General features: G+C 40.7%; 1 protein-coding gene across 2 annotated transcripts in view; it reads right to left on the reverse strand.

The window, feature by feature from the left end:
• PPM1H (protein phosphatase, Mg2+/Mn2+ dependent 1H) overlaps positions 1 to 12,088 on the reverse strand; it is a 134,117-nt gene that overhangs the window by 62,153 nt on the left and 59,876 nt on the right. For both annotated transcript variants that reach the window (XM_035332715.1, XM_035332725.1), the window contains exon 2: positions 8,161 to 8,326. In XM_035332715.1, the coding sequence (XP_035188606.1) occupies positions 8,161 to 8,326 (166 nt within the window). The remainder of the gene's footprint in view (positions 1 to 8,160; positions 8,327 to 12,088) is intronic.

The following is a 12,088-nucleotide window of genomic DNA, read 5'->3' on the forward strand; positions in this document are numbered from 1 at the left end:
GATTTGAACACTTGGTCACACCAAGTGCCTCCCTGGGAAACTTAGAAGTCTCTATAGGGTCTTTGTGCCTTTTAACACATTAATAGCCAGCCTGTGTTACTCATAATTTTGGCATTTAAGTGTGCTTTGCAGACAGGGAATTTATCACCCGCAAGCCAAAGAACCTGTCTACCTATTTCTTTAATAAACTGCACTAGATTGCATTGAATCTAGCTGTGACAGTTCTCATTGAATGCCACCAAACTCTTTAAGCGTGGCTGTGGTGGTTCATGGAACGTGACTCGAGTGAGGGAGTGCTACATTATGTGTGAGTCCATCAGCATGGTAGCTCGGTACCCTGAACACGGCCAGACTTATAATGGGTAATTTGTCACCTCTTTAATGCAACAAAAGCGCAAAAGGTTCATTGCTGAATAAACACTGTTACTCAAAACTCTATTTGAAATGCACTTTCAAAAGTCTCAAATACAAATATTATCTTTTTTATTATTATTATTTAAGCTTATGGCATTGTTGCTCCGTATATAGAGTATCAACTCCATGTAGTAAAGTTCAAAAGTATCCTTAACCATTGCATCAAGAATATAGTCACCTATACAAGGGAGCTCCTCTAAGCCTGACATCTACCAAGAAAAGAAATTCAGCAACCTATTATACACACTGTTCATTTCATTATTTAAATGCTGAGAAATGGGAGGATTGTCTTGCAGTACTGGATTACTCACCACAGTAAGTATCATACAGGAAACATCCTATAGTTGTAGGGAAAAAAATCAAGTGCACACAGCTCTGAATGAAGCTCTGTATCTTGTCCCACCCACTTGCCTAGGCTGGTAAATTCACCAAAAACATGATATGAATTTTTACCCCCGAGGGCATGTCTGGCAGTTGTGCCAGATCACTCTTGGCTCAGAATCACTAAAAGTCCACACAACTGCTGGTTGTGAAGTTCTGCATTAAGCCATTTTTAACAGATAACAAGATTACTGACCAAAAAATATGTTTGCAAAAATAGTTTGCTATTCATGCAAAATGTGAAGTAGTTTGCCAGCAGAAACAAGTGTCCCAAATTGGTAGTATTTCAGCTAGAAACTGAAACCATTTATTCAAACTGGTAACTCTGCCTCCTGGGAGTTGGAGGTCAAGTTGCTTCTGCTTCCATTCCTCTCTTAGGGTTTGGTTCCCTGGCCAAAATCCCTCTCTTATGATGAACCCCACTGTTTATATATTCATACCATTCATAAGGTGCAAGTCCATCGCAGATGTGCTGCCATTGGTGGTGAGGTATGTGTGTTTGTACACATAAAGGCATTATATCTTGTCCTGGTTTCAGTTAGGATAGAGTTAATTTTCCTCCTAGTAGCTGGTAGGGTGCTGTGTTTGGGATTTAAGATGAGAAGAATATTGATACCACACTGATGTTTTACTTGTTGCAGAGCAGTGCTTACACTAAGCCAAGGACTTTTCAGCTTCTCCCTCTGTCCTGCCAGCGGGCAGGCTGGGGGTGCAGCAGGAGCTGGGAGGGGACAGACCCAGGACAGCAGACCCAAACTGGCCAAAGGGGTATTCCATACCATCTGACGTCATGCTAAACAATATATAGGGGTGGCTAGCCGGGGTGGGGGGGCCGGCTGCTCGGGGTTGGGCTGGGCATTGGTCAGCGGGTGGTGAGCAATTGCATTGTGCAATTTGTTTTGTTTGTTTGTTTTTACACATTATTAGTAGTAATACTATTATCATTATTATTACTATTTTCATTTCTTTTCTGTCCTAATAAACTGTCTTTATCTCAGCCCTCAGGCTTCATTTTTTCTAATTCTTTTCCCCATCCCAGAGAGGGACTGAGGAGGGCAAGCAAATGGCTGTGTGGTGCTTAGCTGCTGGCCGGGTTAAAGCACAGCATATCTCTAACTCTATTTGAAATAGAAATATTTTACCTTCCACCTAAAGGATTTGAATTTTGATAGTGCCCTCCACCCCAAACAATTTCTATCAGAAACCTACAATTAAGAGCTAGTCACTAAAAATAAATTATTAAATCTTCCAAAGCAAGCCCCCAAAGTCTGTATTAGAGCTGTTCAAAAAATAAAGCAGAACACTTAAAGTAGTACATTCTTTACTAACACAACAGTCATTTAGGATTAGCAGAGGTGTTCATACCAAGCTACAGTTTATCCCATTCCTGCTCTGCTTTCTCAGCTCAGTTCTCGTGGCTGCAGCCACCTCACTTCATGTGCAAGGTTTCTGACAGTGCCCCCCCCACCCAACACACAGCAAATGGCCATGAGGAGAGCAAAGCTGCCTCACCACCTGGTTCAGGAGCAGAGCTAAAGGCTCTGTCACTGGAAAAGACTAGTCAGAGCCAGTGCAGCTCTTTGTTTCACTAAGCAGTGTTGTCTTGAACAAGATAACCTTCAAGGCAGAGAGAAGTTTCCAAGCAGGAATGTCCAAACACCAAACACCAGGACACAGAAGGGAAACTTACTGTCTTCCACGCACCCGCTTGTGCCTTAAGTCCCTTGTTCTTTGGTCTTCTGCACTCCACTTTGTCACCCCTCACACCAGAGGGAAGAAGAGTGCAAGCCTGGAGCTCCTTTACCTCACCATCAACCTTGGAACTGCACTACAGTGAAGGTGGTAGATCAGAAAAAATAACACATATTTTTGCAGCAGGGCTGAAAGACCCTGTTCCAGGGACCACCTCTTGAGCTCTGCTTCAGATAAACCCCTCGTCTTCTCCAGAGGAGGGGAAGTTTCCTCTTACCTGCAGCTGTGCCACCCCTGCCACTGTAGCCTCTGGTGTACAAGGGCCAGATGTGATGCTCCAGTTCCTACTGGATACTTCCTAAACAAGCCTTGTATCAGCTTAGTAGTAAAATAAGGTGGTAAAGACCATAAAGTTTTAAACAGATCTGAACAACAGGCCATGACAAAAAGTGAAATTGAAATGTTATCACTTGTTTCCTCTAAGCCACTGGGAAGCACGCATTAGCACAGAACAGCTCATGTAGGCCCAAGCTGCCTTCTCAGGCTGTAATTGACGTGAACATGACATGGTCATGTCAGCTCCAGTGGTTCCTGTGTACTTCACCTATCTCCTTGTCCTTTTTGGACTAGTAGCTTTAAAATAAGACAGTGTTGCTACCAGTTCAGCTACTTCAGACATCCATATCGCACATCTCCAAAACAGTTCCCTAGATTCCCCTTATAATCAGTGTAGGTAAAAAAAAAAAAAAAAAAAAAAAAAAAACAAAAAAACACCCTGCACTTCACACTACCCTCATTTTATTCCAAAGTAGACTTATTTCTTCCTATAATCTGTAGAAATAGCCTAGATAATTGAGAGGTCTGTATTATAAAGTTTTGGGAGCTGACTACCACAACATTTCTCTTATACACACAACATTCTGTATGAGATGCTCTACTGCCTTAACTTCAGCTGGGATCTGCAGGCACTACTGCAACAAATAGTAGTCTCTACAAACTTGTATATATTCCTGCAAAGCCTGATTAACTTTTGAACTAGCAAAGAGAATAACCATTAATAACCTATTAGCTATCTAAATAAGGAAGCAGAAATAAACTCTTTTTCCCCCTCCCTGAGAATAAAAACAGCTCTGTTTGAAAAAATGGAATTATCCAAAACCCAAGCCAATTTGCCAAGAATTAAATATACAGTGCAAATAAGTCAGAAACTCAGAGAACAAACAAGAGCTGGCACTCAGGACAGCCAGATGAGACAAAAGGCACAAGAAGATCCTCGCTTTTCTCCCACACTGAGACGCCTTCTGTAGCCACCATGCTATTATCCATTTTGGTGTGCATATGCAGGGCTGTTCTCCATCTTTCATTTGGGGAGCTTAATCTTCCTTCCAACACAAAGGTATTATAATTCTTCAATGTCTCAGAGACATCAATTTCTGCTAGCTCTGGTGGTATTCTGTCTTTCAATCATGAATCTCCATTCATTCCTTCAACTGGACAAAGCCCTCAACTGGGAGTATGATAAATCAACGCACCCTGATTTATTTTAGTTTTTCTTTTGTTCGTATTTAACAGCATTCTAAATAGCTACAAGACACAACACGAGAAAACAGATCCTTCACTGCACTGACCTTACAATTCGTTTCCAGTATGCAATAAGAAATTTAATAAGCTTCAGACTCCACATCTGCTGACCCTGCATTCAGGCACATGCAACAGTGTCCTGTGTTTTTTAATTGTAAAACCTAATTAAGACATGCAAAGTTCTGGGTCAAGCTATGGATGAGAAATCATGACAGCAAATGCGTATGTATAAATTACTGGAGGTTGGTTATAGAAAAAAGTGGGAAGCTTTAGAAATATACAGCAATCAATTTCAGATGTATTTTTCAGGTAAGCTAGATGGTGGTCCTGCATTGTAAACCTTCAGAGCTTTTTTATGCAACTAATTCCTAACCGGCAAATAAATCATGTTGCTGTTCAAGATTTGTTCTGAAAACAAAAACAAAAACCACCAACCACAGTCCACCCGACTACTATTGCACCAAATAAGAACGCATACAAAATGCAATGGAGCAAGTCTTGGGTTCAAATAAAATCAGAATTGGGTGAGCAGCCACCATCCCATCCATAGAGGAAAGCCTCCTCCTGGCACTGATGGTGTGTTCAGCTACATACGGTAGCCAACCAGGCTTGTGTCGTATAAAACAAGTACTCCCCCATCTTTGTGACAGAGAGAAAACTACGGCACTATTAATTATGTATCTCCACTGTACGATGACAATTAATAATGCATCACATTAAGTTCTGCCACATGACTGTTACTATGACAAGACCCTGGCATACGACTCCCAGTTCACTCACTGATGGTCTTCAACACTCGCCACGGCAGTACCCCTGTTAGGGGGCACCTCAGCCACGTGGGTAGGCACTGCTGACTTGTGGGGTGCCGCAGGGCCACCTGTCCACAGCCCGTGTAGCAGTGGGGGAGCAGGACATATTTCCCTTATGCTTTAAAATAAGCAAGAACTGAAGAAATCTTTTTTCTTTTTTTCTTTTTTTTTTTTTTTTTCCTTTGAACAAGTACTCCATAAATCACTTCTCTCATCCCTTCTTCCTCCAAAATTTCTATGAAGTGCTTTACTACTCAGGGATGATTTCAGGTCACACATTACAGGGATGTCCCCAGAAGGCATATACAGAATTCAGCCCCTGGCTTTCTTACTGAACACTTGCTGGGATGATACCACAGCATTCACCAGAATGTCTCAAGCCTGTATCATCCTTTTGATACAGAATAGTTGCATCCTCATCATGTTTAACTCTGACTCAGACACTCTTTAAAAAATATCTGCTTCCAATGCTAATAATGTTATGTGAGGGCAAAATACAGTATTATACTTCACAGCAAAAAAATACAAAAAAAAAAAAAAGAAGTATAATAATTAGAAAAATAGCATGTTATTAACTTTTTTTTTTTTTTTTTTTTAATATTTTCAAGTAGCAAAAGATGTACCAAGGAAAGAACAGGAAAAAACATCCTAACAATTGCTAGTGTAAGACTGCCCTCTAGTAGAGATAACATTCTCCAGAAAACGCTGCCTGCGTTGGGAGAATATATTACACATTTCTATTCACAAGCTGTGGACTAATAACATGGTAGAATAGGTTTTAAACAGCTAAATAATGAGTGCTACAGCACCTTCAAAGGCCACATAGTAAACAAGAAAATCTGTAGATAAGAACATATAAAAATGAGGATAAGTAGCATGGAAACAGTACTATACTGTACAGATCAGCTGGTTCTTCACTTCAGACGCTACGCATTCTTCCGGTCAAAATATGTAAGAAATAAGAGAATGTAAAAAGATTTGAAATAAAAAGGTTTCTCTCATGAAAGCCCAAAGGAAGTAGCTATTTATGCCAAAGCGGAGATGAAAGGTACAGAATCAAAGTAGGAAATACACTAATAAAGAGAAGAAATTGGAGAAGTCTATGAGCTATTTCTCATTACACAGGGCAACGGGATATTTGATAAGGCTAACAATCATTTAGTCTAAAATGAACAAAAAGACCAGCTTTCAAAAATATTTTATCAGTTTATAGACCCTACCATCATGGTGCCATAACAGCATGATAACCGTAATGACAGATAACATCAGGGCTATTGAAGACATCTTTCCAATAATGAAATAAGTTTTATATTCCTGTATTTTGCATGCAATCTAAACATATTAAGTACTTAATGTCTGGAGAAAAATACCTTGTGGGGAAACTGATTAACTGTGCAGTAAAGTATATACAAACCTAGCATGCCTTTTGCTCTCTTGGGAAGAAGCATCTGATACTACTCAAAACTGAAAGTTAGTGAAACATCTTGTGAAACATCACTGTGAACTTTTATGTTCCATGCATGCTCCCAAAATATGAAAACAGAGGCAAATTCAGTACATCCACATCCACTCATGCCATGGATTCAGAGGTCCCTGATCTGGTTTCCCGCAAGCTAGGCCTGGAACTTTAATGAGGTGCTAGAGCAGAGCTAGCATCCCTACACAGGTCAGGGGCTGCTCCAGGGTCCTTGTAGTGTGCTATGTGCATGGCAGCAGTACCTTTGGTGTCAAACAAATCCATCACGTGGACCAAATACATTGTTGCTTATCTTTGTGTGGTTTACACATGTGTATATGTACTGTAGGCAGACACTTGCTTCATTAAAAGCAATAAATGCATACAAAAATTAAATACACTCGTTGGAACCAAGCATTTGCATAGGTCAATAGCAGAGAGCTGCATGGTCTTTCTAGCACAGATAATTTTTTTTTTTTTTCTCTGAACACAGACTATACAAATTACTTTTTTGCCTTGCGTGTGTGTATGCAAAACTGATTAGTCTCAACAAGTACAGGGCACAATTCTTTATCCTGGAGGGTGTAAATATGTATTTGGAAAAAAACATTGTGACAGTCTGAATTCAGTGGGGAATATCAGCATGCAAGAACTAGTACAGATGATTTTAGGAAAGATTTGAAAGAGGAAAGGACAAGACTATTTGCAAACCTGAGTCTGAAGATTTTGCAGCAATAAGGAAGTATGAAACAGAGCACGGGGAGCACAAGGTGAGGAGGGACACGGCACAAGAGGAAGTTCTTGTTCCTCAGGACCTCAACGACCCCTGCAGTCATCAGGTGTTCACCAAGCCATGGGGTTTTGGGAAAGAGACTGAAGCAGACTAGTAATTACCACATGGTTTAAAAATAAACTAACAAACAGAAGATGTACTTATAGTCCAACAAAAGACTAATCAGTACTTCGGGAGAAGCTGCGCTCTCCCAACAGCAGAGAGACAGCATATCCACATTGTCTGACTCCAACGTCCAAAATTTAGGGAGTTTATATGTCTGAACCTAACACAGTATCAATAGTTGCTGGAGCCTGAGCCCATGCTTAAAGAATGGATGAAATAACACAGACAAAGAACTGAAGATGATTACCAACAGAGAAGTGCCTGATGTACACCACTCTCTACAGAGAGGGCCGCAGTCCACAATCACTGAATACAGAGTGCTGGAGTACCTTAGCCTACCTACATAAACCAAGCTGGTGACACACAATCCTGTTTCAGTAAGAAGAACCCAAATAAAGTCCAACTCTTCAAAAAATGGTGCAACCGTATAAACAATGATTCTGTTATTCTTGCAGTGACCTTCATTGGACAAGAAAACCACAACCATTAAACTCAGTATTTCACAGTAAATTTCAGTAAATTTTTAAGGATTATGTTTTCATAAATGAATTATAAAGGAAAATCAAAGGAGTACTCCCTTCTGCATATTTAAACTAATATGCAAGAAGCACTTCTCAGCACAAAAAAAAATATAAATCAAGTAGTAGAGCTAAGAAAAATTTAGTTAGGTGTTCTGTATTTACAGAGATAATATGATGTTAACTGGAAACACATGAAACAGTAAACACTTGGAGTTCTTCTTTCACCACATCCACACCTATCACCACACCTTTTCTTCTATCTTTCTATCTTTTCTTTCTTCTATCTTTTTTTTCTTCTTATCTTCTATCTTTCTTCTTCTATCACCACATCCACACCTTTTCACCACATCCACCACCTATCACCACATCCCTTTATTTTTATTTTGTACTTCACAGAAGTCTGCTTACCGAGTTGTCTTTCAGTTGGAGACCTTCTCCATTCGGCAGCGATGACCTCCGTTTTGTTGAGTTCTTGTTTGGTGTAGAATTCGCGCCTCCAGATTTCTTCTTGACAAAGAGGACTTCGCAGCTGGCTTGATCTTCATTGTGTGTGCTCTTCCCTGCATTTATTACCCTAAAGAGGGAAAAAATCAAAAGAGAAATTAGGGGACATAGTCCAAGTCAGAGAAGCACAGAAGCCTCCAACTGTATTTTATATATGACTCAACAGATAGTACTGCAAATACCAACTGAATTACAATACCTGACTTTTGTATACACATACACCCACACATACACACTTGCTTGTTTCCATACACCTACATGTGACATAACAAGCATTTCTCACAGAACTATGTGAATAAGAACCAATGGTATCACGAGCAGGTTTTACCCACAGGCATGACACACTTTTCCTTACAGGGACTACCTGATGGTCAAGTCTGATACCATTTATGCCTCCCTGTTGAAACATGAGATCCCCAGTTGCTTTTCTACAGCAATGTCTGCAGTGTTGAATAATGAATCTGTTGGCGCAGGGTGTATATTTGGTCAAGTTCTGAATCTTGCACAAACAAAATACCTGCTATAAATCTAAGCGTTGTTAGCACTAAAGGTACAAAAGAGAGAGAGACGAAAAAAAAAAAAAAAAAGGAACTACTGTTAGTCTGTTTAAAGGACAGACTTTGCCTTGTATTCCAACAGGCAAATCGCACCACAGCAACAGAGGTGCATGCACCCCTTTGGCACTGCAGCATTACATATTGAAACAAAACAAAACAAAGAACAGCTCAAACCCTCAACCCTCTGTCCCGCTTGCAACTTAGAGAGCAGCTGCCTTAAACCAAGAGCTGTAAGCATGCAGAAACGAGCACCAAGAGCTCAGTACACCTCTGGGCAGCCAAGGGTACCCCCAGACTTGCACCATGGCTGCTGATGTCCGCCCAGCATAATAAAGCTGGTCACCACCATTGGTGAGACAACGACCAAGACACCATTTGTCTGAGGCGGCATTTCCAGCACTAGATAAGCACAGTTTCACGTCAGGCACACAGTGTCTTGAAAAACAACTGCTGCCTCCTCAAAAAGCACAACAGCTTGAAGGCATATCGTAATCCTGACGGCAAGTTGAAGACATACGCAAATTCTTGATCTCTAGTGTTTTGATTGCAGTAAAATTTTACATAACAAAAAACCTTGATAGAAGTTGTTGGAAAGCAGAGAAAACAAAAATGGAAGGCAGACCTGCAGGGGACTCTGCATCAGCTTGCCTCTTCTTGCGGAAATGTCAGTTCTGTGTCAGTCTCACTTAAGGATAACATATTCTTTTGATTTTTTAAGAGCAACATGGTCCTGTAACATGCAAATGAGTATTTCTTCCTTCAATTTGAAGAAACGTGGTTATACTCTATATGTGCATCCACTACACAGTGCTTCCAGAAAGTTTCCTTGCAGTGCTGAATGTCATGCTGAAGTCACACAGAAGAGGGGTTTTATTTGCAGCTAACACCTGTATGCATAATGCCACCATTGCTTACAAGTATTTCATGTAAATAAACACCAGCTGTAGATAAAATCAGTTTCTGGAACACATAGAGAGCAGAGATTAAGGAGCCTCTAGTCGTGAGGCACCTGTGCGCGGTTTAACCACGCGCATTCTGTAGTCCCTATCATTTGAGCAAATGGAGATACTGATAAAAATACTGATGCAATAAGCTTCTAGTTTGAAAACCTGACACATAATCAGAAATAAAAATACAAATACCAAAGAATTGAAATCAGCTGACCAACACTTTACTTTGAAAGGCTATGAGCATGATTGGAGTATTGCAGCAGCGCAGAAAGAGCAGTTTTATAATAAATACTCTGTTCAACTGACTACTTTCCTTACTGTTTTCAATCCCTTTTTTCTTATTAAAAAAAAAAAAGAAAAAGGAATAGACAAATCGAGCCAAAAGCTACTCCTTACAAAGCCCACTACACTCCTTAGCACTTCTCGTTCCTTACGAAAATCACTGAAGTACTGGACCTGCTCTGGTCTCTGAGCTTGGCAATGGACTTCAGGACTTTAACGGCAGATGTTCCGATGCTCAATGGTGTGTTAAGTTACACACAATATGGTATCATTCTACAAAGCTCTTACCAAGATAATCTGTCAAGGCACTGAGTGCATGAGAAAACCTACAAGAACAAAGTGACCTGACAAGCCACCCTGGCAGGCAGCTGCTGTGAGAAACACCTGGCAGCTGAATCTGTGCATCAAATACCCTGCTAGGAGAGGGTATGGCCAAAAGGAACCCAGCAAGACTGAATACCAAAAACACGTGGGGTCTGGGGTGTCGGTGTATTGAGGTGGGAGGATTGGCACTGTGAAAGACAAGTTCCTGCCTACTACTCCAGCTTTTCCAATTATTTCAGAAATAAAGTAATCATAATGTCAAAACAGTGCTTATGGGCACTACAGGCAATGCAGGGTCCAGATGCCAGGAGGATCCCCTCTCCTGATACGGGCACTCTTCTGCCCTCACATCTTACCTCATACCCCAGCTTCTGGGAAAGGGCTGCAGAAAGCCCTGCAATTTTTAATCTCCAAGTTTGACCTATGTGCTTGTAACTATTAACCCTGATGCCTAACACAGAAGCTAGTAACACCTTCTACTCCAACAGCTCTGTGTCGTTTCTGTCTTTTGAAATCCTTTTCTCTGTGCAGCTTCTTAAATCCCTCCTTGAGGCTCTTCTTTCAACCAGCTTTCCTGTGCTGTTTTTAGTGTTGTCTTTGCTCCTTGCTCTCACAGGCTAACTCATCAGGACAAAACCACATCTAAACTGCTTATACAAATAACAAAGCAGAACTAACAAGTTGTTCATATCTCTAAAAGATAACTCTTAATTACACGTTTGAATTTTTTTATGGAAAACCTATCACCCCCCTCCATCAATAGAGGAGATGCCTCAACTTCCTAAGCTTTTCAGTTCCCCTTCATATTTCTCTTTCTGTCCACCCCCCAAAAATGTTAACCTCCACTACAGTGAACAAAATGAGATCAAGCGTTACCTTATCACACTTAATAAAAGAAACATCCTTCTAAGAAAAAAATCTCCAACCATGCAGTTGTCCTCACTTCCATTACATCATGGATTCAAGTAATAAGAAATTGTTGGGGCAAAAAGGGGGAAAAGGAGATAAAGGCCTATAACTCTCTAGCTGTTACTCAGACACATTCTCATGGATTTTTTTTTCTCTCCCCATAACAGTTCCTCAGGGAACTGTTGAATTAGACCTGTTCATGATCATCAACTCCTTCCCTTCTCTTCTCCATTACCCATTTATCTGCTATCCAATCGTTTATGAAGTTCAACCCAAATAATTGGGTTGAACTAACCAAATTTGGATCAGAAGCCCCTCTTTTTACAGTACTGACTCTCTCTACAGTGTCAAACACACATTGCTCAGTAATAAACACACAGCCCTATGGCTTAGTCCATGGTACAGTTAGTGCTAGTAAAAACACATCCTACTTTGCAAACAGGAGCTTCACAAAACCTGCGCGGTAAGGTGGTCGGACTTCATCACATTTGCAGAGGTACCCTGATAGACACTTCAATACGTTACAGACCGCTCTGATTCACAGAAAGCAAATCCCCCAGATATGAGCCAGCTAGTTTGTCTGGCTCACAATTAGCATTCTGCTGGTATCTCACAAGACCCCAAATCCCATCTGACTGAATGGAGATGTAGGTCACACTGTGCTTCTATTCTTCATTCACTGAGCAGAACTTGAACTCCTGTTGCCAACATCACCGATTACAAAATCCTGAATTTATCTTAAAAGAACAAACCAGGCCAGTCAAACAAACCCTGGACAGCTTCTCTGTAACCAGTTCCTAACAAAAACAC

Source organism: Oxyura jamaicensis, chromosome 1 (genome assembly GCF_011077185.1).
Source record: "Oxyura jamaicensis isolate SHBP4307 breed ruddy duck chromosome 1, BPBGC_Ojam_1.0, whole genome shotgun sequence".
Taxonomy (NCBI): domain Eukaryota; kingdom Metazoa; phylum Chordata; class Aves; order Anseriformes; family Anatidae; genus Oxyura; species Oxyura jamaicensis.